Genomic DNA, 27,985 nt, shown 5'->3' with positions numbered 1-27,985 from the left:
GTTAGGAAGGCAACTGGACCAAACATCTGTTCAAACATCTCAAATATTTATTTATAGATTAAAAAAGTACAAATAAAGTTGCAACACATATTACATGATGTATGGTTGACACAGTAGGACACACTAGGACAGTTTGAGTGTGTCCACCAGGTCTTTGTAATGGTATTTGTCCGATATCATCTCTACCTTGTCCCAGGCCTGGATGCTTCCCAAAACAGTCAGCACATCGCTCACCACAGCCCTACAGAAACCACATTATATACGTTAACATCAAAACACTACCTTCACCATGGTACATTAATCTGCCTAAAAGTACATTTGAGGTAGGCAGGCAGTGTTACCGTGTGTTGGGGTGGTCAGGCTGCTGCTTGCAGACTGAATGGGCAGTCTGGAGGAGATGGTCACTGAAGGACTTCAGCTGAGAGGGACAGGAGCTCAGGTCTTTAAACCAGGACTTAGGAAAACACACCGCCACCTGCTCAGCGAGAGGGAAAACCTTAGTTCATTTGAGAAAAACTTGAAAATGACACCACTAAACGGAGTCATCTCAAAAGACAGCAGAGCAATTATTCCCCAACCAAACAACTTGAAACATCCATAGACAATACATGAACATTAGACACACATGCGATTCACCGACACACCTTTTTACATGTGTGGACAGAGTCATGTGAGTGGGTCTCGTTGAGTAGCGTCATCATCAGGTAGCGGTTCAGGAGTTTGTCCAACATTAGCTCCATCAGAACATGTTCAGATATCAACCCATCCCACTGGCCAACGTTACCTAGGAGCTGATGCACAAGAGACAAAACAACACTAAAAACAATGCACTGGATGTTACAGAAATAGCAAGAGAGACAATCAAATCATATTTTATTTGGTCACATGCGCCAAATACAACCTTACCGTGAAATGCTTAATTTACAAGCCCTCAACCTACAATCTAGTTCAAGAAAGATCTACTAAATAAATTAAAGTAAAAAATCAAATCAAAAAGAAACAAAATAACAATAATGAGACTGTATACACGGGGTACCGGTACCGAGTCAATGTGCGGGGGTACAGGTTAGTTGAGGTCATTGGTACATGTAGGTAGGGGTAAAGTGACTATGCATAGCGAATAGCGGCAGTGTATAAACAGGGGGGGGGGTGTCAATGTAAATAGTCCAGGTGGCCATTTGATTAGCTGTTCAGGAGTCTTATGACTTGGGGGTAGAAGCTGATAAGGAGCCTTTTGGACCTATACTTGGTGCTCCGGTACCACTTGCCGTGCGGTAGCAGAGAAAACAGTTTGACAAGGGTGACTGGAGTCTGACAATGTTTAGGGTCTTCCGAGGACACAGCCTGTATATAGGTCCTGGATGTTAGGAAGCCTGGTCCCAGGGATGTACTGGGCTGTGCACAATACCCCCTGTAGTGCTTTACGGTCGGATGCCGAGCAGTTGTCGTACCAGGCAGTGATGCAACCGGTCAGGATGCTCTCAATGGTGTAGCTGTATAACTATGAGGATCTGGGGACCAAAGCCAAATCTTTTCAGTATCCTGAGGGGGAAAGGCATTGTTGTGCCCTCTTCATGACTGTCTTGGTGTGTTTGGACCATGATAGTTTGTTGGTGATGTGGACACCAAGGACCTTGAAGCTCTCGACCCGCTCCACTACAGCCTCGTCGATGTGAATGGCGGCATGTTCATCCCCTCCTTTTCCTGTAGTTCACGATCAGGTCCTTTGTCTTGCTCGCGTTGAGCACGACAAAGAGAGAAGTTGTTGTCCTGGCACCACACTGCCAGGTCCCTGACCTCCTCCCTATAGGCTGACTAGTCTCCCTGTACCTGCCGCTGAAAAACATCCCCACAGCATGATGCTGCCACCACCATGCTTCACCGTAGGGATGGTGCCAAGTGTCCTCCAGACGTGATGTTTGGCATTCAGGTTGTGATAAAGCCCGGGATCGAACCCAGGTTGCGATGCAGTGCCTTAGACCGCTGCACCAGTCAGGAGGCCATTTGCTTTTAATTTGTTTTCTTTTGCAAATCTTTCTAGAAACCTGTTTTCGCTTTGTCATTATGGGGTGTTGTGTGCAGATTAATGAGGGGAAAAAAAAAAATTCATACATTTTAGAATAAGGCGGTAACGTAACAAAATGTGGAAGGGTCTGAAAACTTTCTGAATGCACTGCAATAATCAGCACACAAAGCTCCGTCTCCCTCTTAACTATGGGTAGAAATTGTAATCTCATAATTCTCCTGCAGCAAAATATGCCTGCATTAGGCTATTGTTGATGTGTGTATTTCACGCTATGTTGAGGTAAACATCTTAGTATAATGCTTGTATGGATAATCAAATGCATTGCAGTTAAAAATGACTGGCGACCAACCACCGAGTTCTGTATGTTAGCTATGCTACCAGTTTATACGAACGGGAGTTAGCATTTGTAGTGGGAAGTTATAATGGGCTAACTGAGCCACATGGTCACTACAGTACACCATCCACTCATGGGAAGCACACCATCGAAAAAAAGACTATTTTAAAACAGTGTTTTTACATACCTTCACAGCTGTCCAGAACTGCTGGTCTCTGAACCTCCTCTGTGGAGAGGACTTGTCATCTAAAAATCTGTCAAAACAACCAGGCAATTATGGTCAAGTAAGCTACGTTATGACAAGCTTGGTATAAACATGTTCCAGTGTGAAATTTCTAGCTCAGGGCTCTCCAACCCTATTCCTGGAGAGTTCCCATCCTGTAATTGTTCACTCCAACTCTAATTTAGCACACATGATTCATATTCTGGATGATCAATTGATCACAACTGAGGTTAGAGTGACAAACGTACAGGAGGGTGGTCCTCCAGGAACATGGTTGGAGAGCCTTGGTCTAGCTAGATGAACCACTTAAAGAATCACATTGAGACAACACGCGGTGGATTCACTCACTTCTTAGGGTACAGAGGGATGAAGATGTCATCATCCACGGAACTCCTCAATCTACCACTCACTGCTTCAACAAATGCCTGGCAGGGGACAGGATCGAATGAAAACACAGGACAGGGACGGACAGAGGGAACTAGACTTATTTACATTCTGACACACTCACAGGAAGTAGGTTAGGTTTCAAAATGTTTCTCTCCAATTCTGTGACTACAGCCAGTCAACATTCTGGTTGGCATTCTTTATGACTTGAACCTTGACTCGGGAAGTGGTTCGCAAAGCAAAGCAAGACAAAGGGTTGGCTACTTTGAAGAGTTTCAAATATATTTTGATTTGTTTAACACTTTTTTTGATTACTATATGATTCCATATGTGTTATTTCATTCGTTTTAATGTCTTCACTATAAATCTACAAAAGTAAATATAAAGAAAAACCCTTGAATGAGTAGGTGTGTCCAAACTTGACTGGTACTGTATACAGACAGTGCCTTCAGAAAGTATTCAGAATCCTTGACTTTCCACATTTTGTTATGTCATATGCTTCTCTAAAATGGATTTTAAAAATAAAATAAATCCTCAATCTACACACAATACCCCATAATGACAAAGTGAAAACAGGTTAATAAATGTTTGCAAATTTATTACAAATTCAAAACTGAAATACCTTATCTACATAAGTATTCCGACCCTTTGCGATGAGACTCGAAATTGAGCTCAGGTGCATCCAGTTTCCATTGATCATCCTTGAGATGTTTCTACAACTTGATTGGAGTCCACCTGTGGTAAATTCATTTGATTGGACATGATTTGGAAAGGCACACACCTGTCTATATAAGGTCCCACAGTTGACAGTGCATGTCAGAAGAAAAAACCAAGCCATGAGGTCAAAGGAATTGTCCGTAGAGCTCCGAGACAGGATTGTGTCGAGGCACAGATCTGGGGTAGGGTACCCAAAAATATCTGCAGCATTGAAGGTCCCCAAGAACACATTCTGGAAGAAGTTTGGAACCACCAATTCTCTTCCTAGGGCTGGCCACCCAGCCAAACTGAGCAATCGGGGGAGAAAAGCCTTGAAAGCCAAGCGTCACATCTGGATGAAACCTGGCACCATACCCAAGGCTAAGCATGGTGGTGGCAGCATCACGTCTGGAGGAAACCTGGCACCATACCCAAGGCTAAGCATGGTGGTGGCAGCATCACGTCTGGAGGAAACCTGGCACCATACCCAAGGCGCAGCATGGTGGTGGCAGGATCATGCTTTGGGGATTTTTTACAGCGGCAGGGACTGATGAACGAAGCAAAGTACAGAGAGATCCTTGATGGAAACCTGCTCCAGAGCTCTCAGGACCTTAGACTGGGGTGATGGTTCACCTTCCAACAGGACAACGACCCTAAGCACACAGCCAAGACAACGTACTAGTTGCTTCGGGTCAAGTCTCTGAATGTCCTTGTCTCTGAATGTCCTTGGAGTGGCCCAGCCAGAGCCCGGACGTGAACTGGATTGAAACATCTCTCCAACATGACAGAGCTTGCTTTGTCATTATGTTTTATTGTGTGTAGATTAAATTATGTTTTTCCACTCATCAATCAGTTTTAGAATAAGGCTGTAACGTAACAAAATGTGTAAAAAGTCAAGGGGTCTGAATACATTCTGAATGCACTGTATTAGTATTTTTGTTTTTTAAAAGGTACACTTTATATACTGTTTGAAATGCAGGTTAGCGTTTTTCGTCATGAATCTTGTTCTGGAGGCAGCTCTGCAGAGTGGTCACTAGCTGGCACAGACACAATGTCATAACATCCGATTATAAACCTTACCTTAACCACACTGCTAACCCTAAAGCCTAACCTTAAATTATGGCCAACATTTTACAATATAGCCAATTCTGCAGCCGGCCTATATAAGACGAAGTCGCTCAGTTCTGCCTCCAGGACAAGATTCATGACAATAAAACGTCAACCTGCATTGGAAACAGAGGGGGGAGACAGGCTGTCTCCAGTGGGGAGTTGCATATGTGACTGGCTGGGAGTGTTGTTGCTAGACCAGGGCTCTCCACTGGAGATGCAATATTAACTGTTACCTTGACCGGTTTGCTCTGCTCTCCCTCAAACAGAGAGTAGTCATCCTGCAGTCTGTGACACAGCTCAGACAGACACAGAGACTGACGGCTGGACAGAGGGTCCCACACCAACTCCACAAAACCTGTGAGGAGGAGGGACGCACATTAAAGTGACACAGTCCTCGGTAAAGTCACAGGCCCACTGATGACAACATTGATAAAGGGAGTGAGTTACACATCAGCACATCAGTATGGAGTTAAGTATGTACACATACAGGGTTTATACTTGGACTATGTTATACATTGTAGAATAATAGTCAAGACGTCAAAAGTATGAAATAACACATATGGAATCATGTAGTAAACAAATCAAAATATATTTTACATTCTTCAAAAGAAGCCACACTTCAACGAGTGGAGAGCGAAGGAAAAGCAGACAAGTGCTCAGCATATGTGGGAACTCCTTCAAGACTGTTAGAAAAGCATTCCAGATGAAGCTGGTTGAAAGAGTGTGCAAAGCTGTCAAAGGCAAAGGGTGGCTCCTTTATTAAAGAATGTATTTAAAAATACACTGCTCAAAAAAATAAAGGGAACACTTAAACAACACTATGTAATTCCAAGTCAATCACACTTCTGTGAAATCAAACTGTCCACTTAGGAAGCAACACTGATTGACAATAAATTGCACATGCTGTTGTGCAAATGGAATAGACAACAGGTGGAAATTATAGGCAATTAGCAAGACACCCCCAATAAAGGAGTGGTTCTGCAGGTGGGGACCACAGACCACTTCTCAGTTCCAATGCTTCCTGGCTGATGTTTTGGTCACTTTTGAATGCTGGCGGTGCTTTCACTCCAGTGGTAGCATAAGACGGAGTCTACAACCCACACAAGTGGCTCAGGTAGTGCAGCTCATTCAGGATGGCACATCAATGCGAGCTGGGGCAAGAAGGTTTGCTGTGTCTGTCAGCGTAGTGTCCAGAGCTTGGAGGCGCTACCAGGAGACAGGCCAGTACATCAGGAGATGTGGAGGAGGCCTTAGGAGGGCAACAACCCAGCAGCAGGACCGCTACCTCTGCCTTTGTGCAAGGATGAGCACTGCCAGAGCCCTGCAAAATGACCTCCAGCAGGCCACAAATGTGCATGTGTCTGCTCAAACGGTCAGAAACAGACTCCCCGAGGGTGGTATGAGGGCCCGACTTCCACAGGTTGGGGTTGTGCTCACAGCCCAACACCGTGCAGGACGTTTTTCATTTGCCAGAGAACACCAAGATTGGCAAATTCGCCATTGGCGCCCTGTGCTCTTCACAGATGAAAGCAGGTTCACACCGAGCACATGTGACAGAGTCTGGAGACGCCGTGGAGAATGTTCTGCTGCCTGCAACATCCTCCAGCATGACCGGTTCGACGGTGGTTCAGTCATGGTGTGGGGTGGCATTTCTTTGGGGGGGGCCGCACAGCCCTCCATGTGCTCACCAGAGGTAGCCTGACTGCCATTAGGTACCGAGATAAGATCCTCAGACCCCTTGGTGCAGTTGGCCCTGGGTTCCTCCTAATGCAAGATAATGCTAGATCTCATGTGGCTGGAGTGTGTCAGCAGTTCCTGCAAGAGGAAGTCATTGATGCTATGGACTGGCCCGCCCGTTCCCCAGACCTGAATCCAATTGAGCACATCTAGGACATCATGTCTCGCTCCATCCACCAACGCCACGTTGCACCACAGACTGTCCAGGAGTTGGCGGATGCTTTAGTCCAGGCCTGGAAGGAGATCCCTCAGGAGACCATCCGCCACCTCATCGGGAGCATGCCCAGGTGTTGTAGAGAGGTCATACAGGCACGTGGAGGCCACACACACTACTGAGCCTCATTTTGACTTGTTTTAAGGACATTACATCAAAGTTGGATCAGCCTGTAGTGTGGTTTTCCACTTTCATTTTGAGTGTGACTCCAAATCCAGACTTCCATGGGTTGGTAAATTTGATTTCCATTGATAATTTGTGTGTGAATTGTTGTCAGCACATTCAACTATGTAAAGAAAAAAATATTTAACAAGAATATTTCATTCATTCAGATCTAGGATGTGTTATTTTAGTGTTCCCTTTATTTTTTTGAGCAGTATATATATATTTTTTTTCTTAACACTTCTGGTTACTACAGGATTCCATGTATTATTTCATAGTTTTGATGTCTTCGCTGTTATTCTACAATGTAGAAAATACTAAAAATAAAGAAAAACCCTTAATATTAGTGTCCACATTTTTGACTGGTACTGTGTATGTGTGTATGGTGACCTTGTATCTTGGGCAGGAGAGTCTTCTCTATGATCGCAGGCAGTGTTTTCCTGTCAGTGTGGTCTGCCTCCTGGTAACCCAGGCCGTGACAGAACGTCTCTACAGCAGAGAACCACGGCAGGGCCTCAAAGTCCTCTCCTGCAGCCTGATACACACAGAGAATCATTATGACATCAAATACAGCGGTACGTCAAAATAAACACAAAGAATGAACTGTGTGGCGTCCAGTACGTATTTTCTACAGTACCTGTAGGGGGTTCCAGCCTAAAAGTTGGTGTCTGACGAGCGGGTTGAGTAGTTTGGGCAGACAGAGGCTGATGTAGGCTGAGTGGTAGGACTCGGAGAAGGCTACTCTCCACTCGTTGAAGCGAGACAGAACCTTCTTCACCTCCCAGAAGTCATCCTGCACGTCACAGAACACATCCTGGGACCTGCTCAGGATCTCCGCTGAATTAGACAGGAGGGATAAAGAGATGCGAGAGTGTAAACGCTGTCTGTTATTCTACGGTATAGAGAGCAGCTAAGCAACTAAGGAATGGGAAGGCAAATCTATAGCTGGATAGATAGATATACTTTGAATATAGCAGAAATCCTTTATTGCAGACACCAATTTGGGAATTAAATACTAGGCTGAAATTAAGGTGTCACCAACACACCTTTGGTAAGTGGAGGACATATGTCCTCGCCCAAGACAGCTACACCGCTCACCTCTCGCCCTCTGCAGTTCTGCCTCTTCCTCAGGAGAAGGTTCGCTGTCGGCCGTCAGGCTACCATAGTCTTCCTCACCCGGCTCTCCTGACTCACTGGATGATCAGATCAAACAGTAGGTGGAAGTGAGCGCGTAACATTGACAGTGGTGGAAGTGAGCGCGTAACATTGACACAGTGGTGGAAGTGAGCGCGTAACAGTGACACAGTGGTGGAAGTGAGCGCGTACCATTGACAGTGGTGGAAGTGAGCGCGTAACATTGACACAGTGGTGGAAGTGAGCGCGTAACATTGACACAGTGGTGAAAGTGAGCGCATAACAGTGACACAGTGGTGGAAGTGAGCGCGTACCATTGACACAGTGGTGGAAGTGAGCGCGTACCATTGACACAGTGGTGGAAGTGAGCGCGTACCATTGACACAGTGGTGAAAGTGAGCGCATAACAGTGACACAGTGGTGGAAGTGAGCGCGTAACAGTGACACAGTGGTGGAAGTGAGCGCGTAACAGTGACACAGTGGTGGAAGTGAGCGCGTACCATTGACACAGTGGTGGAAGTGAGCGCGTACCATTGACACAGTGGTGAAAGTGAGCGCATAACAGTGACACAGTGGTGGAAGTGAGCGCGTACCATTGACACAGTGGTGGAAGTGAGCGCGTACCATTGACACAGTGGTGGAAGTGAGCGCGTACCATTGACACAGTGGTGGAAGTGAGCGCGTACCATTGACACAGTGGTGAAAGTGAGCGCATAACAGTGACACAGTGGTGGAAGTGAGCGCGTAACAGTGACACAGTGGTGGAAGTGAGCGCGTAACAGTGACACAGTGGTGGAAGTGAGCGCGTAACAGTGACACAGTGGTGGAAGTGAGCGCGTACCATTGACACAGTGGTGGAAGTGAGCGCGTACCATTGACACAGTGGTGAAAGTGAGCGCATAACAGTGACACAGTGGTGGAAGTGAGCGTAACAGTGACACAGTGGTGGAAGTGAGCGCGTAACAGTGACACAGTGGTGGAAGTGAGCGCGTACCATTGACACAGTGGTGGAAGTGAGCGCGTAACATTGACACAGTGGTGGAAGTGAGCGCGTACCATTGACACAGTGGTGGAAGTGAGCGCGTAACATTGACACAGTGGTGGAAGTGAGCGCGTACCATTGACACAGTGGTGGAAGTGAGCGCGTAACATTGACACAGTGGTGGAAGTGAGCGCGTACCATTGACACAGTGGTGGAAGTGAGCGCGTACCATTGACACAGTGGTGGAAGTGAGCGCGTACCATTGACACAGTGGTGGAAGTGAGCGCGTACCATTGACACAGTGGTGAAAGTGAGCGCATAACAGTGACACAGTGGTGGAAGTGAGCGCGTAACAGTGACACAGTGGTGGAAGTGAGCGCGTAACATTGACAGTGGTGGAAGTGAGCGCGTAACATTGACAGTGGTGGAAGTGAGCGCGTAACATTGACAGTGGTGGAAGTGAGCGCGTAACAGTGACACAGTGGTGGAAGTGAGCGCGTAACATTGACAGTGGTGGAAGTGAGCGCGTAACATTGACAGTGGTGGAAGTGAGCGCGTGACATTGACACAGTGGTGGAAGTGAGCGCGTAACATTGACAGTGGTGAAAGTGAGCGCGTACCATTGACACAGTGGTGGAAGTGAGCGCGTACCATTGACACAGTGGTGGAAGTGAGCGCGTAACATTGACACAGTGGTGGAAGTGAGCGCGTAACATTGACACAGTGGTGGAAGTGAGCGCGCGCGTACCATTGACACAGTGGTGGAAGTGAGCGCGTAACATTGACACAGTGGTGGAAGTGAGCGCGTGACATTGACACAGTGGTGGAAGTGAGCGCGTAACATTGACACAGTGGTGGAAGTGAGCGTAACATTGACACAGTGGTGAAAGTGAGCGCGTACCATTGACACAGTGGTGGAAGTGAGCGTACCATTGACACAGTGGTGGAAGTGAGCGTAACATTGACACAGTGGTGGAAGTGAGCGTAACATTGACACAGTGGTGGAAGTGAGCGCGTACCATTGACACAGTGGTGGAAGTGAGCGCGTAACATTGACACAGTGGTGGAAGTGAGCGCGTAACATTGACACAGTGGTGGAAGTGAGCGCGTAACATTGACACAGTGGTGGAAGTGAGCGCGTAACATTGACACAGTGGTGGAAGTGAGCGTAACATTGACACAGTGGTGGAAGTGAGCGTACCATTGACAGTAGGTGGAAGTGAGCGCGTACCATTGACAGTAGGTGGAAGTGAGCGCGTACCATTGACACAGCGGTGGAAGTGAGCGCGCACCATTGACAGTGGTGGAAGTGAGCGCGTAACATTGACACAGTGGTGGAAGTGAGCGCGTACCATTGACACAGTGGTGAAAGTGAGCGCGTACCATTGACACAGTGGTGGAAGTGAGCGCGTACCATTGACACAGTGGTGGAAGTGAGCGCGTAACATTGACACAGTGGTGGAAGTGAGCGCGTGACATTGACACAGTGGTGGAAGTGAGCGCGTAACATTGACACAGTGGTGGAAGTGAGCGCGTAACATTGACACAGTGGTGGAAGTGAGCGCGTAACATTGACACAGTGGTGGAAGTGAGCGCGTACCATTGACAGTAGGTGGAAGTGAGCGCGTACCATTGACAGTAGGTGGAAGTGAGCGCGTACCATTGACACAGCGGTGGAAGTGAGCGCGTACCATTGACAGTGGTGGAAGTGAGCGTACCATTGACAGTGGTGGAAGTGAGCGCGTAACATTGACACAGTGGTGGAAGTGAGCGTAACATTGACACAGTGGTGGAAGTGAGCGTAACATTGACACAGTGGTGGAAGTGAGCGCGTAACATTGACACAGTGGTGGAAGTGAGCGCGTACCATTGACACAGTGGTGGAAGTGAGCGCGTACCATTGACACAGTGGTGGAAGTGAGCGCGTACCATTGACACAGTGGTGGAAGTGAGCGCGTACCATTGACACAGTGGTGGAAGTGAGCGCGTACCATTGACACAGTGGTGGAAGTGAGCGCGTGACATTGACACAGTGGTGGAAGTGAGCGCGTGACATTGACACAGTGGTGGAAGTGAGCGCGTAACATTGACACAGTGGTGGAAGTGAGCGCGTACCATTGACACAGTGGTGGAAGTGAGCGCGTACCATTGACACAGTGGTGGAAGTGAGCGCGTAACATTGACACAGTGGTGGAAGTGAGCGCGTAACATTGACACAGTGGTGGAAGTGAGCGCGTAACATTGACACAGTGGTGAAAGTGAGCGCGTAACATTGACAATAGGTGGAAGTGAGCGCGTACCATTGACACAGTGGTGGAAGTGAGCGCGTACCATTGACACAGTGGTGGAAGTGAGCGCGTACCATTGACACAGTGGTGGAAGTGAGCGTAACATTGACACAGTGGTGGAAGTGAGCGCGTAACATTGACACAGTGGTGGAAGTGAGCGCGTAACATTGACACAGTGGTGAAAGTGAGCGCGTAACATTGACAGTGGTGAAAGTGAGCGCGTAACATTGACAGTGGTGAAAGTGAGCGCGTACCATCGACACAGTGGTGGAAGTGAGCGCGTACCATTGACACAGCGGTGGAAGTGAGCGCGTAACATTGACACAGCGGTGGAAGTGAGCGCGTACCATTGACACAGTGGTGGAAGCGAGCGCGTAACATTGACACAGTGGTGGAAGTGAGCGCGTAACATTGACACAGTGGTGGAAGTGAGCGCGTAACATTGACACAGTGGTGGAAGTGAGCGCGTAACATTGGCACAGTGGTGGAAGTGAGCGCGAAACATTGACACAGTGGTGGAAGTGAGCGCGTACCATTGACACAGTGGTGGAAGTGAGCGCGTACCATTGACACAGTGGTGGAAGTGAGCGCGTTTTGACACAGTGGTGGAAGTGAGCGCGTACCATTGACACAGTGGTGGAAGTGAGCGCGTACCATTGACACAGTGGTGGAAGTGAGCAGCGTACCATTGACACAGTGGTGGAAGTGAGCGCGTACCATTGACACAGTGGTGGAAGTGAGCGCGTACCATTGACACAGTGGTGGAAGTGAGCGTACCATTGACACAGTGGTGGAAGTGAGCGCGTACCATTGACACAGTGGTGGAAGTGAGCGCGTACCATTGACACAGTGGTGGAAGTGAGCGCGTACCATTGACACAGTGGTGGAAGTGAGCGCGTACCATTGACACAGTGGTGGAAGTGAGCGCGTACCATTGACACAGTGGTGGAAGTGAGCCCGTACCATTGACACAGTGGTGGAAGTGAGCGCGTACCATTGACACAGTGGTGGAAGTGAGCGCGTACCATTGACACAGTGGTGGAAGTGAGCGCGTACCATTGACACCGTGGTGGAAGTGAGCGCGTACCATTGGCACAGTGGTGGAAGTGAGCGCGTAACATTGACAGTAGGTGGAAGTGAGCGAGTAACATTGACAGTGGTGGAAGTGAGCGCGTAACAGTGACAGTAGGTGGAAGTGAGCGCGTAACATTGACACAGTGGTGGAAGTGAGCGCGTAACATTGACACAGTGGTGGAAGTGAGCGCGTAACATTGACAGTAGGTGGAAGTGAGCGCGTAACAGTGACAGTAGGTGGAAGTGAGCGAGTACCATTGACACAGTGGTGGAAGTGAGCGTGTAACATTGACAGTGGTGGAAGTGAGCGCGTAACATTGACAGTGGTGGAAGTGAGCGCGTAACATTGACAGTGGTGGAAGTGAGCGCGTAACAGTGACAGTAGGTGGAAGTGAGCGTGTACCATTGACACAGTAGTGGAAGTGAGCGCATAACATTGACAGTGGTGGAAGTGAGCGCGTAACATTGACACAGTGGTGGAAGTGAGCGCGTAACATTGACACAGTGGTGGAAGTGAGCGCGTAACATTGACACAGTGGTGGAAGTGAGCGCGTAACATTGTGACTGGTGAAACCTAAAGCGATGTGTTAGTACTAAACAGATTATTCTCACTCACCTTTTATTTGTTTCTTCATTCCCGCTTTCCCCGGGGCCTCCTTCCATCTGTGGATCAGTGGCATCTAGAGTGAGAGAGAGAGTGATAATAAGTCTAGAAATTCACCCAACTAGAACTAATAAACAGATGAAGAGAGTGGGAGGAGGAGTACTACAGTTAACATTCTGCCTTTTCACTGACCACACACACTCACAGTACACAAACAGAGACACTCACAGCTGAGCTGCTGGAGCCAAGATGACTCCTGCCGTATAGCCTCTCGTCTCCTTGACAACAGTACCTCCGCCTGGTCAGACAGAAGAGTGTGCATGTCCACCTCCACACTGTTGATCTCTACCACCTAGAGATGATCAATTAATCAGTCAATCGCTGTTATTATCACCCCTCATTAACATTGTCTCAATCACAAATGTTCACATATTTCACAGTGCTTCAGTTTGTCATTTTAAAGACCAGAACATGCCAACAGACACTTCCAGAATTCCGCTGACCTTCTCTCTGAGACATTCCACCAGGTTCTGAATGTAGGTGTTGGTGTCCCGGTAGAACTGAAGCTGGCGGTCGGAGGAACCACTCTCCAGGTTCTCCAGAGAGGTTCTTGAACTGTCCATGTCCACTTCCATCCTCCTCAGGTCTGCCTCATGAGCCCTGTGGACCTCCCTCAGATCACACAGTCTGGAGAGGGGAAGGAAAGAAAGAAGGAGATGTATGGTGGGAGGATGAAGGGGAGAGAGGAGAAGAGAAGTAGAGAAAAGGTGGAGCTTTGATCTACTAGACAAACATTATTTTGCAGCTAGAGTACATGAGGTATATTGTATTGTAAAGTGGCTGTTCCACTGGATGTCAGAAGGTGAATTCACCAATTTGTAAGTCGCTCTGGATAAGAGCGTCTGCTAAATGACTTAAATGTAATGTAATGTATTGAGGAGGTCATGGAAGGATGAATGAACTGACTTCCCAGTGATCCTCTTCTTCACCACGCTGAGGCTGATGAGAGGCAGACACTCTGGGATGTTGACTCTCTGTTTCCGTCTACTACTACTGCTCCTCACAGAGCCACTGCCCTCACTGCCTGATGGACTCTAGGGGGACAGACAGAGTTAGGTGGCGGAATGAAACTGAAAGTGTGTGTGTGTGTGTGTGTGTGTAGGTAAGACAGAGGGATGGAATGAAACTGAAAGTGTGTGTGTGCATATATTACCTGTTCCCCAGGGTGTCTCTTGACTCCCTTCCCAATCTGTTGCTCCTCCCAGAGGTTGTTGTCCTCGCTCTCCTGGTCGTCAGACTCACTAGCACCACTACCTCCTGTACCGAACAGGCAGGGATGGAGCGACAGAGCCATACAGGGAAATACAGAGAGAAAGACAGACTGTCACTTCCTCAAGTATCAACACAACAAGGACTAAAAACAAAGAGAACACATGTCAGTATTCAGTCAAAGGAGGTGTGATAAGCTCATCTACAACTCACTACACCGTCTCCAAGCCATAGATACATCATTATGGGGTTTGATTATTAACTGCCTGTTTATTATTTATTACTAAAACTAAAAAAAATAAACTGTTGCCCAGGACCACAAAACAATAGATCTTCCATTCTCTCAACTCCCTCCTCTCACCCATCTTCTCTGCTATCCTCTCCCTGATGGTTTTGGACCGCGGGGCAAACTCAATCCTGCGTTCATGGTCGTCTGGCTCATCATCGTCATCATAATCTTCGTCAGTGCGTTCCTCCAGGTCCTGGTCTGGGGTCCGGGGGGAGCTCTCCCCGTCTCTCCCAAGGGATATATAGTCTTTCTGGGCTCTGGCCGCCTGACGCTGCCTTCTGGCCGCCTGGATCCTTCTTGCATCTGGGATCACCACTACACACACACACACACACACACACACACACACACACACACACACACACACACACACACACACACACACACACACACACACACACACACACACACACACACACACACACACACACACACACACACACACACACACACGGGATGTCTCTTCAGAATGCTGCCTATCTGCCCATCTCTGTGTAGACCATTACCTTGTAGCTACAGGCTGGTTAAGACAAACTCATTCTTCGGAGCTATTTGATTTTGTCCATGTCCTGAAACTAACTTTTGCGTCTACCAGCCAGTGTGGCTGATTGATTTAAAAAAAAAAAAAAATAATAATAATAATAATTACTAGCCACTCGGAATTTTCCCCAGCATTTGGCTGATTGCTGGTGCACATTTTTGGCATTGGATAAATTACAGCCTTTTCTTTGGAGCCCGAGCTATCTGTGAGGCTGACCTGGTTTGTGTTTCTGAGTGGAGGACTTGGAGGATGTGGAGGACATGGAGGAGGCAGAGCTGGATGTGGAAGACTTGGCGCCTCCCTCTCCGTCACTCTCCGATGACAGTTCTTCTCCAGACCTCTCGTTCTGGGACACAACCACAGTCACATCTTTCCTGGCTGGGGTCAAAACAGACATGGTTAGACTGATCAATCATCTAGCCTTAACAGTGGTGTTCTTACAGCATTAAAATGGCAACGTTGTGCTCACCAGTAGGCCGGGAGGTCTTTGCAGGGGAAGCCTCCTTTCTCCTGGCTTGGAAGACCACAGCTTTATCTGACGATTTCTTTAGTTTGAACTCAGATCCTTCAAAATGGGAAGAGAGAGAAAAAAAAAAACGCTTATTAATAACACAACTGACTGTCTCTCTAAATCAAGACATTGGGTTCACCGTACATCTCAAATGGCTTCATATGCTTGTCAAACATGTTATTGAAACCTTGGGTGAATCTAAATTGTATTGCCTTGATTCCTCATGCCCTCCCCTCTGATCTTCTCTTCCAATGTGTTTTGAGAAGGGGGCAAGAAGCAACAATGCATGGAATCAAGGAAATACAATTGAGATTCACCCCTCTCCTCCACCTGAACTAGAGAACTAGCCAGGAGAAGGATAGGACATTCATATATGGGATATTCAATGAATGTCCCATATTGCTGCTGCCGCCGCCACCAGTCCTGTGTTTTCACTTTTCAGACAGTACAAATTAAGGACACAATGAGGGGAAGCCACTTTACAGATACTCTTACACAACACCCACCTTACTATCAGTGACGTTTGAAATACGTCTGTGGACTGTGAGTTTGAATTTTAAAAAACAGGTCAAACGCGTACCTTCTTTCTCATTAGAGAAGCTGAGCACGTTTCCTTTCTTCTTCCGTCCATCCTTGTCCTCTTTACTGTTAGGCGGTCTAGTGCCAACGAACGGCCCACTAGTACCATATTCTACCGCGTCTTCAGCACCACTCGAGTCCGACTTGGGTGACTTCGCCTCCCGCTTGGAACTGCATGAGATCCCCCGATTCTGCGGCAACTTGACGGGCTTCATGCTAGAAGGGGTAGCTTGTGTTTTACTTCCATCATCCTCTCCGCTCTTCTGTTCATCTTCATCGCTCGATTTTCCTTTCCTTTGCCTGAAGTTTCTTCGCGGTTTCTTGTTGAACATTTTCAGGACAAGGTGATCGCCGTGTAAATAAATCGCAAAACGGTAAGTCGGAAATACATTTGAGAAGAAGTAAATCTGTCGGCAATCCTCTCGAAATGCATTTTGGGTCATGTAGTTTGTCAGTGTCGGGGACTCGGGTGGGGTGCGTTCACGGTCACAATAACGACGTTTTAATTATATCAATATTTTACCCATTTCTGAAATTATAGTATTATGTGATAGTTACAGTATTTTGTGATTCATAGAATAAAAACACCATGGAAGTCTGAACAGTAACAGTATGTTCTTGTTATTGTTTCCAAGTCCTCCTTTTTAGCTTATCCAACAAGAGGAATAGCCATAGACTTAGATAGAAATCGCATCATTGTATCTGATCTATCATGGCATTTGTGAGAGCATGGGCAGCGCCATTGAGGCCATCTCCATTTTGAAGTAGGCCTAGTCAATTTTCTTATTCTACTACTTCTATGTATTGGCAAACAAACTGAAAGGGTGCATACTTCCATCTAAAGTGTGTTGTTTCAACATGTATAAAGCCAAGGTTGGCCATTTACTGCCAGCTACAAATATGGAATGTTTGCTCACAAGAAGTTAAACATTATTCCTTAGTAGTTCATTTAAAAAAAAATCTAAAGGCACAACCTCAACTTGAGCCAATGTCTTAAGTAGTTGAACATGTTATTACTCCAACTTCATGAAAGTGACAAACTCACACATTTACATTTTTGACAAAAACAACTTTATATCGAAGGCGTGCCTATGATTTGACGGCCTGCACAGTTCCGCGCCAGACAACCTTTCAAATCAAATCAAATCCAGATGATGTGTTTCTGCACGAGCTTAGCTAGCCAATGTCGCCATGACATCACCTTAAAGCGTGATCAGGAATTTCTATTAGAGAATAAGTTTCTGCTTATCTTCATACTGTACTGTCTTTGACTGATCCCTTCTGATGACCCAGATGGAATCATGTGATCCTTCCTTAACCCATAGGAAGTTAATACCATGTCTTGTTTGGAGGTGTTTTGACTGATGTCATGTCTATGCTAATCAGTAGCGGTGCGGGGGTAAAATCACAGAGGAAGCCAAACATTGGGTTGTTATTTTACCTGAAAAGCACAAGGTCCTCTACTCCAAAAATTAATCCACAGATAAAAGGGTAAACCGAGTTTACTAAAAACAATCTCTGCTATTTAGGCTTCTTCTTTGGACATTATATGGTGGTTAGCAACCAACTTTAAGGTGCATTACCACCACCGCCAACTGGAGTGTGGACCTCAGTTTATCTTTCAATCATAATATGCTCCTAAAAACTAATGAGGACATGGGAGAGGTGGGACTTGCACCGCGTCAAGCATAACAAGTAGAACAAAGTTCTATTTGAACAGAATTTGAAGTATGCTCCCTCTAATTCTCTCACCCTCCCCTCCCGGAGGACCTGTGCCCTACATTCATGCCTCAGGACTACCTGGCCTGGTGACTCCTGGCTGTCCCCAGTCCACCTGGTTGTGCTGCTGCTCCAGTTTCAACTGTTCTGCCTACGGCTAGGGAACCCTGACCTGTTCACCGGACGTGCTACCTTGTCCCGGACATGCTGTTTTCGACTCTCTCTCAACCGCACCTGCTGTCTTGAACTCTGAATGCTCAGCTACGAAAAGCCAACTGACATTTTCTCCTGAGGTGCTGATCTGTTGCACCCTCTATAACCACAGTGATTATTATTTAACCCTGCTGGTCCACCTTTCCAGAAACAAGTCTCTCACAGTTGCCCCTTGCTATAAACCACCTTCTGCCCCCAGCTGTGCCCTGGACACCATGTGTGAATTGATTGCCCCCCATCTATTTTCAGAGCTCGTACTGTTAGGTGACCTAAACTGGGACATGCTTAACACCCCACCCCGGCCGTCCTACAATCTAAGCTTGATGCCCTCAATCTCACACAAATGATCAATGAACCTACCAGGTACAACACCAAATCCGTAAACACGGGCACCCTCATAGATATCATCCTAACCAACCTGCCCTCCAAATACACCTCTGCTGTCTTAAATCAGGATCTCAGCGATCACTGCCTCATTGACTGCGTCCGTAATGAGTCTGCGGTCAAAACGACCACCCCTCATCACTGTCAAACGCTCCCTGAAACACTTCAGCGAGCAGGCCTTTCTAATCGACCTGGCCCGGGTATCCTGGAAGGATATTGACCTCATTCTATTAGTAGAGGATGCCTGGTTGTTCTTTAAAAGTGCTTTCCTCACCATCTTAAATAAGCATGCCACATTAAAAAAATGTAGAAACAGTAACAGATATAGCCCTTGGTTCACTCCAGACCTGACTGCCCTTGACCAGCACAAAAACATCCTGTGGCATACTGCATTAGCGTCGAGTAGCTCCCGCGAAATGCAACTTCAGGGAAATTAGGAACCAATATACACAGGCAGTTAGGAAAGCAATGGCTATCTTTTTCAAACAGAAATTTGCATCCTGTAGCACAAACTCCAAAAAGTTCTGGGCTAGAAAACACTGTCACCACTCATAAACCCACGATAATTGAGAATTTCAATAAGCATTTTTCTACAGCTGGCCATGCTTTCCACCTGGCTACCCCTACCCAGGTCAACAGCCCCGCACCACCCACAGCAACTCGCCCAAGCCTCCCCATTTCTCCTTCACCCAAATCCAGACAGCTGATGTTCTGAAAGAGCTGCAAAATCTGGACCCATACAAATCATCCGGGCTAAATCTGGACCCTCTCTTTCTAAAATTATCCGCCGCAATTGTTGCAACCCCTATTACTAGCCTGTTCAAACTCTTTCGTATCGTCTGAGATCCCTAAAGACTGGAAAGCTGCCGCGGTCATCCCCCTCTTCAAAGGGGGAGACACTCTAGACCCAAACTGTTACAGACCTATATCTATCCTACCCTGCCTTTCTAAGGTCTTCGAAAGCCAAGTTAACAAACAGATCACCGACCATTTCGAATCCAACCGTACCTTCTCCCCTATGGAATCTGGTTTCAGAGCTGGTCATGGGTGCACCTCAGCCACGCTCAAGGTCCTAAATTATATGATAACTGGTGTCATGACGTGGCCCTGTCTGGGTATAGAGTGTGGCATCCCCCTCTCTCTCCCTCCTACACCCGGGTTCTGTTATCTCAGGTCGTAAATTCCTGCAGGAGACACCGTCCTCCTGGCCATGCAGTATAGAGAGAGTTTCACAGTAGAACAAAGGAACTTCTTCTACATCACAGAACTTGAGAACTGAACAATTATCCATGTTTTGGAGAATGTGTAAACGGTCGGTGGAGAAGACAGCTACGGACCGGTCCGTTTTGTTTCATGTTTGTGACCTCATGAAAGACAATACAGCCACATTACCATAACTCTGTTTATAGAGGTGCCTCCATTATGAGGTTTGCTTCTAATTATTGTATCAAATGAATGAGTAAAGATTAAACTATTTGTGAAATTATGTAATGTTGTTCATTTAATGTGAGAGAATTGTATTCCCTTTAAAGTTTAATTAAGTCATTGGCCCGCCTCCATGAGCACAGACATGATCTGGCTCATGGGACAGCCCTTTTCTACTGTTAGGAATAAAACCTGTTCTTTGTATGCCATTTGAATATTTGAGAGTTAACCAATGATATTAGGCCACCCTTGGCCATGATTACAGACACCTGTGTGTCTTTTGACACTATATAAACGAGTCTTCCCGCAGTGTTTGTGATTATACCCTGATGAAGACTTCTTGGCTGTCGAAACGGTGGATATTACATTTTTTTTGCATCTGAGCTCCTAGAGTGTGCGGCTCTCCTTTATTTTCAAGTTTTCTACTCCGCTAGCCAGCACCTCACCTAAATAGGTGTGCGTTTTTTTTCTTTCTTCCAGGAATAAAACCCCCACCTGAAGAAATCCTCTTCAGACCTTGCGTACCTCGGTCATGGTTTGAGTGGAAGCCACAAAAACCTTGTAATGGGTTTTGAACTCCTAACCAAACCACGTGGAGCATTGGCTACATGGAGGAAAATGGTTAAACTCTGAGACTTTCAAACCCGACAGAATAAGAGCAAATCTTAGATACTAATTACTAGTCTGCAGCTAGACATTGTCAACCTGAAATGCGAAGACTGACAACCACCCGAAACATCTATTCTATAAGAACATTTCTGAATGGTACTCTGAAGTATCTAGACTAACCACGAAAGACTCCAGGGAAGCAGAGAGACGCTTGGATAAACTTTCCAACAGAAAGACGGGACGATTCCAACAGAGATCACGACGATACACTGAGTGTAAATATATATGGATTGCAATCATTCCCAAATGAGTGAGCGTCCATGTGCAAATGATTAGCATTTACATTTATATAATTATCAACTGTGTAGTGACTCTTGTCTCTCCTGCCCTTCTCAGTCCACACCCACTTCCCTTTGTCCCAACTCCCCTATTTATATATTTTTTTACCTTTTAAGAACAAATTCTTATTTTCAATGATGGCCTAGGAACTGTGGGTTAACTGCCTGTTCAGGGGCAGAATGACAGATTTGTACTTGTCAGCTTGGGGATTTGAACTTGCAACCTTTCGATTACTAGTCCAACACTCTAACCACTAGGCTACCCTGCCGCCCCCTATCACATCTATAAGTACCTAGGTGTCTGGCTAGACTGTAAACTCTCCTTCCAGACTCATATCAAACATCTCCAATCGAAAATCAAATCTAGAGTCCGCTTTCTATTCCGCAACAAAGCCTCCTTCACTCACGCCGCCAAACTTACCCTAGTAAAACTGACTATCCTACCGATCCTCGACTTCGGGGGCGTCATCTATAAAATAGCTTCCAACACTCTACTCAGCAAACTGGATGCAGTTTATCACAGTGCCATCCGTTTTGTCACTAAAGCACCTTATACCACCCACCACTGCGACTTGTATGCTCTAGTTGGCTGGCCCTCGCTACATATTCGTCGCCAGACCCACTGGTTCCAGGTCATCTACAAGTCCATGCTAGGTAAAGCTCCGCCTTATCTCAGTTCACTGGTCACGATTGCAACACCCACCCGTAGCACGCGCTCCAGCAGGTGTATCTCACTGATCATCCCTAAAGCCAACACCTCATTTGGCCGCCTTTCGTTCCAGTTCTCTGCTGCCTGTGACTGGAACGAATTGCAAAAATCACTGAAGTTGGAGACTTTTATCTCCCTCACCAACTTCAAACATCTGCTATCTGAGCAGCTAACCGATCGCTGCAGCTGTAATAGTCTTATCGGTAAATAGCCCACCCAATTGGAATGAGACTAACATGAGGTAAAGAATAATTAATTAATTAGAAGACTAATTGATTAGATATTAAAATATCTGAAGAGTTATATTAGGAAAAGATTTTCCTTGGTGCCCTGACTTCCTAGTTAATTACATTTACATGATTAGTTTAATCACCTAACAATAATTACACAGAATTGATTTGATAAAATAAGTCTTCGCTTTAATGATGCCAAAGACACAATACCGCCAGTGTTAAGAGACAATACTGTGCAGCTGTATTCATCGACCTGGCCAAGGCTTTCGACTCTGTCAATCACCACATTTTTATCGGCAGACTAAACAGCCTTAGTTTCTCAAATGACTGTCTTACCTGGTTCACCAACTACTTCTCAGACAGAGTTCAGTGTGTCAAATCAGAGGACCTGATGTCCGGACCTCTGGGAGTTCCACGGTTCAATTCTCGTGCCGACTCTTCTCTGTATACATCAATGATGTCGCTCTTGCTGCTGGTGATTCTCGGATCCACCTCTACGCAGACGACACCGTTCTGTATACTTCTGGCCCTTCGTTGGACACTGTTAACTAACCTCCAGACGAGCTTCAATGCCGTACAACTCTCCTTCCGTGGCCTCCAACTGCTCTTAAATGCAAGTAAAACTAAATGCATGCTCTTCAACCGATCGCTGCATGCACCTGCCCGCCCGTCCAGCATCACTACTCTGGACAGTTCTGACTTAGAATATGTGGACAACTAGAAATACCTAGGTGTCTGGTTAGACTGTAAACTCTCCTTCCAGACTCACATTAAACATCTCCAATCCAAAATTAAATCTAGACTTGTCTTCCTATTTCACAACAAAGCATCCTTCACTCATGCTGCCAAACATACTCTCTTAAACCGGACTATCCTACCGATCCTGGACTTCGACGATGTCATTTACAAAATAGCCTCCAACACTACTCAGACTGCATCTAATTTGCTATCACAGCCATCCATTTTTGCTAAATTGTAATTATTTTGCCACTATGGCCTATTTATGGCCTTACCTCCCTAATCTTATTTCATCATTCACACACTGCATATAGACTTTTCTATTGTGTTATTGACTGTATGTTTGTTTATTCCATGTGCAACTCTTTGTTGTTGTTTGTGTCGCACTGCTTTGCTTTATCTTGACCAGGTCGCAGTTGTAAATGAGAACTTGTTTTCAACTGGCCTACCTGGTTAAATAGAGGTGAAATAAAATAAAAATCTATGAACGTTTGAACATCTTAAAGAACAATCTGGCCTTACATGGCCATGTTTTGTTATCTCCACCCAGCACAGTCAGAAGAGTGGCCACACCTCATAGCCTGGTTCCTCTCTAGGTTTCTTCCTAGGTTTTGGCCTTTCTAGGGAGTTTTTCCTAGCCACCGTGCTTCTACACCTGCATTGCTTGCTGTTTGGGGTTTTAGGCTGGGTTTCTGTACAGCACTTTGACATCAGCTGATGTAAAAAGGGCTTTATAAATACATTTGGTTGAATGATTATCACAAAACCAGATAGCAACTTCTGTCCAGTGAATATTGCATGTAACAGACAGTTACGTGACCTACAGCATGGTCAACATTATAGTTTCCAATATTTTCGGACCACTAAACAACTATTGATTTAAAACCACAGACAAATATTGCAAGTTGCAAAGAAAACAGGAGCTGCCTCCACTATTCCAGCACCATTTCAACATAATCAAATCACCTCTGCTTAGTCTAATACAGTGATAACTTAAAGATACCAAAAACGATTTAGTCCAATCAACATAAGCTAAATATGTGGCTGTCCATGGTTCAGATTTATGTTTGCTCGTGTGCGAGTGCACGTTTGTGCAAGTAGAAAAAAACATGTTTACCCACCCTACTTGTAGAGAAACGCCAATGCCATCCTCTCTTTCATGTTGAGGAAACGGTCTATTATACAGTACACGCTTATATTTTTTTGTAGTTCTAGGCTACCTGGCTAAAATGCTTGCTCGCTAGCCTAACTTCCATTCATGGGCAATGTTAGGTAGTTAACATTAGCCTTCTATATCTGGCTACATATTAAACTTCCATCCTCTCAGACCAGGGGTAAAACAATGTATGAATTAATGGTTGGATCAGAATCATCATTATAATAATTGGCCAGTACTGAAAATGAAGTACAACCACAAGTCCAAATTCCTAACTCCATCCATTGCTGATTTAGGAAAGGGACAATTTTAGCAAACTAGCTAGCCACCGGAGGACAATAACACAACGAGATGCAACAATTCAAGTTGTTTCTGTTAATGATGTATGCTCTCAAAGTGATTTGACAGGAGAGACAACAAATCAAAGCTGGCTTCCCTTGACACTTTTTTTTTTTTTCCCGGCAGGACCATTCACAGTTGAGCTCGCTCAGTTTAGCTCAACGCTGATTGGCTAATATTTGTTATATTTTGAACATCAAGGGAGTCCAAATTCTCGCTGGCTTCCCTTGCATTCAATGCTACGGGTGGCAACAATGTCCTACTCATTTGGACCAGACAGTATCAGATACAGTGGGGCAAAAAAGTATTTAGTCAGCCACCAATTATGCAAGTTCTCCCACTTAAAAAGATGAGAGAGGCCTGTAATTTTCATCATAGGTACACTTCAACTATGACAGACAAAATGAGAAAAAATAATCCAGAAAATCACATTGTACACACAAATACTTATTTTCCACCATAATTTGCAAATAAATTCCTACAATGTGATTATCTGGATTTTTTTCTCTCATTTTGTCTGTAAACAAATAAGAATTTGTTCTTAACTGACTTGCCTGGTTAAAAAACAACAACAACAACAAAAAACAATTGAACCTGACGAGAGTGAGGTTAAATAATAACTGTGGTGGCAGGTGTGGTGGAGACCTCAGAGTCTGAGCCTCAACCCGATGGTCATGCAAAGAATGATTCTGGCCCAGTGAGAGTGACATTCTTGGAGAAGGTGAATCCCTGCCTTTTGACTGACCCACATTTAGTCTCAGGCTCGGTGGAATATAAATAGTTTACTGTTAAATCAGTGAAGGTTGCTCGATTTGGACTTGTGATCATTTTCCATGTTTCTTCCACCCAGAGGGAGCAGGTGCTTCGCATCACATCTTGGGACAAGACCTGTGACTTGCTTTACTCTCCGGAGCAGGGCACCTTTTAAAAGGAGTGATTTTTTTGGGGTGGCGTTAAATGTTGAGGTGGAGCAACTGAAATAGAGGATTCCCTGGGTCTGTGACGCCCGTTGTTTGGCGCGACACAGGCCTGGTGGCGAGTGTGTTGAAACTGAGAAGACACGGTCTGGCCTTTTGAGTTTTGAAGCGGAGTCTTTAACTGGCAATGTCATGTTAGTATATGTCAGTTATCCCTTGAGAGCTTTTGTGCCGAACCCACTCAGGTGTTTTAGATGCCAAGCTTATGGTCATGATGCAGCAGTGTATAGGATGGAGATTCCGAGATGTGAGAATTGTGCAGGAGGGCATGGTACAAACAAATGTGTCGTATCGGGGGGATCAGAAGTTCCCTGTGCAATAGAGACAGTTTGAGGTTGTCAGAGTTTAACAGAAGATGCCATATGCTGGGGTGAGTAGTAGTCCTAGGCCAATACATAGAGATACACATTTGTGCTCCAGTAATTTTGGTTTCATAGCATTAATTCCCATGGTTATCACCTGTACCGTATAAATGGAATGCAAAGAATAGATGTTGTGTTGACAGCTGCAAAGAAGTAGCTGGTTCAAATCCAGGCAACATCACATCTGGCTGTGATTGGGAGTCCCATAGGGCAGCGCACAATTGGCCTAGCTTCGTCCGGGTTGGGCTGGGGTAGGCAGTCATTGTAAATAAGTATTTGATCTTAACTGACTTGCCTAGTTAAATAAAGGTTCAATTAAAAAAGTACTTGAGTGTACACGGTTTTACAGCAGAAGAGTAACAAGGTATAATTGTTTCTACAATTTTAAATTGTGATTCCTTTAAATGTTTGTATTAACAAATGTAACGTGATCGACCACTCACTCCCGCACAGTAGGTGGTTGCATGCACAAACAAATGTGCGAACGCTACAATACCGAAGAAGAAGATTGTCTAATCAGCTGGATAACTCCATGCGCGCTCCCCTCCTCCCAGTCAAACTTCGCCGTGCCCGCGCACCGGCGACCCGCCCGTCATCCATGTTGTCTATGTGATCAAGCTGTCACCTACCTGTCCGGTTTATTAAACTACACATTACTCACGGAATTACACCATTCTGCCATTACTAAAAGGCTGCATAACGCCAGGGAGACCTTGTCGGGAGTATTTAGATTTTTTTACTGCGGACAGAAAAGAAGATAAAGTTGATGAGGTAAGCGATCCCAAACCGCCTTTCCCAGCGAGCCCATGTTATTTTTGTTGGGAAGATATTGCTTGCGAAAACATTGAGCTTACTGTCCTTCCTTACATTGAGCTGTTGCCCTTACTTAAATAAAATATTGATTGAATGTACTTAGCTACGTAATAGTTGTATTATCCCTAACTAGGTATTTATTTGGATGCACTTGAAACATGGGATTGTTTTAAAAAAATCAACACTGATAAGTGTGCCTTCCTCACAGGAACTTGTTTGAAGTTGTTCGAACTAAAAGATAGCTAAAATGGCAAGGATAAACAGAGCTGTGTTAGGGGACAGGGATAAACAGAGCTGTGATGGGGACAGGGATAAACATAGCTGTGTTAGGGGACAGGGACAGGGATAAACAGAGCTGTGATGGGGACAGGGATAAACAGAGCTGTGATGGGGACAGGGATAAACAGAGCTGTGATGGGGACAGGGACAAACAGAGCTGTAGTAGGGGACAGGGATAAACAGAGCTGTGTTAGGGGACAGGGATAAACAGAGCTGTGTTAGGGGACAGGGATAAACAGAGCTGTGATGGGGACAGGGATAAACAGAGCTGTGATGGGGACAGGGACAAACAGAGCTGTAGTAGGGGACAGGGATAAACAGAGCTGTGTTAGGGGACAGGGATAAACAGAGCTGTGTTAGGGGACAGGGATAAACAGAGCTGTGTTAGGGGACAGGGATAAACAGAGCTGTGATGGGGGACAGGGATAAACAGAGCTGTGTTAGGGGACAGGGATAAACAGAGCTGTGATGGGGACAGGGATAAACAGAGCTGTGATGGGGACAGGGATAAACAGAGCTGTGATGGGGGACAGGGATAAACAGAGCTGTGTTAGGGGACAGGGACAGGGATAAACAGAGCTGTGATGGGGGACAGGGATAAACAGAGCTGTGTTAGGGGACAGGGATAAACAGAGCTGTGTTAGGGGACAGGGACAGGGATAAACAGAGCTGTGTTAGGGGACATGGTTAAACAGAGCTGTGTTAGGGGACAGGGATAAACAGAGCTGTGATGTGGACATGGATAAACAGAGCTGTGATGTGGACATGGATAAACAGAGCTGTGATGGGGACAGGGATAAACAGAGCTGTGATGGGGACATGGATAAACAGAGCTGTGATGGAGACATGGATAAACAGAGCTGTGATGGGGACAGGGATAAACAGAGCTGTGATGGGGACATGGATAAACAGAGCTGTGATGGAGACAGGGATAAACAGAGCTTTGATGGGGACATGGATAAACAGAGCTGTGATGGAGACAGGGATAAACAGAGCTGTGTTAGGGGACAGGGATAAACAGAGCTTTGATGGGGACAGTGATAAACAGAGCTGTGATGGGGACAGTGATAAACAGAGCTGTGATGGGGACAGGGATAAACAGAGCAGTGTTAGGGGACAGGGATAAACAGAGCTGTGTTAGGGGACAGGGATAAACAGAGCTGTGTTAGGGGACAGGGATAAACAGAGCTGTGATGGGGACAGGGATAAACAGAGCTTTGATGGGGACAGGGATAAACAGAGCTGTGATGGGGACAGGGATAAACAGAGCTGTGATGGGGACAGGGATAAACAGAGCTGTGATGGGGACATGGATAAACAGAGCTGTGATGGGGACAGGGATAAACAGAGCTGTGATGGGGACATGGATAAACAGAGCTGTGATGGAGACAGGGATAAACAGAGCTTTGATGGGGACATGGATAAACAGAGCTGTGATGGAGACAGGGATAAACAGAGCTGTGTTAGGGGACAGGGATAAACAGAGCTTTGATGGGGACAGTGATAAACAGAGCTGTGATGGGGACAGTGATAA

General features: G+C 46.0%; 2 protein-coding genes across 6 annotated transcripts in view; one reads left to right on the top strand and one right to left on the bottom strand.

The window, feature by feature from the left end:
• Window positions 1-25: 25 nt before the first annotated feature.
• Window positions 26-16,552, bottom strand: gcfc2 (GC-rich sequence DNA-binding factor 2). Its single transcript, XM_064953209.1, has 18 exons — window positions 16,159-16,552; window positions 15,537-15,632; window positions 15,284-15,445; window positions 14,599-14,841; window positions 14,182-14,285; window positions 13,935-14,062; window positions 13,472-13,655; window positions 13,197-13,320; window positions 12,981-13,044; window positions 7,985-8,079; window positions 7,524-7,723; window positions 7,277-7,421; window positions 5,007-5,128; window positions 2,932-3,008; window positions 2,548-2,614; window positions 645-791; window positions 342-475; window positions 26-241 (listed from the first exon to the last, which is right to left on the bottom strand). Exons 1-18 carry the CDS (start codon window positions 16,487-16,489, stop codon window positions 124-126), a joined length of 2,541 nt encoding a protein of 846 aa, XP_064809281.1. The 5' UTR covers window positions 16,490-16,552; the 3' UTR covers window positions 26-123.
• A 9,369-nt stretch (window positions 16,553-25,921) lies between these two features.
• The window catches only part of LOC135525533 (intersectin-2-like), an 82,892-nt gene continuing 80,828 nt past the window's right edge, over window positions 25,922-27,985 (top strand). For all 5 annotated transcript variants that reach the window (XM_064953205.1, XM_064953206.1, XM_064953204.1 and 2 more), the window contains exon 1: window positions 25,922-26,130. The gene's annotated coding sequence lies outside the window, so the exon portion shown is untranslated. The remainder of the gene's footprint in view (window positions 26,131-27,985) is intronic.

This window comes from Oncorhynchus masou, chromosome 32 (genome assembly GCF_036934945.1).
Source record: "Oncorhynchus masou masou isolate Uvic2021 chromosome 32, UVic_Omas_1.1, whole genome shotgun sequence".
NCBI classification, from domain to species: Eukaryota; Metazoa; Chordata; class Actinopteri; order Salmoniformes; family Salmonidae; genus Oncorhynchus; species Oncorhynchus masou.
This window is presented reverse-complemented; position numbering and strand designations above follow the sequence as displayed.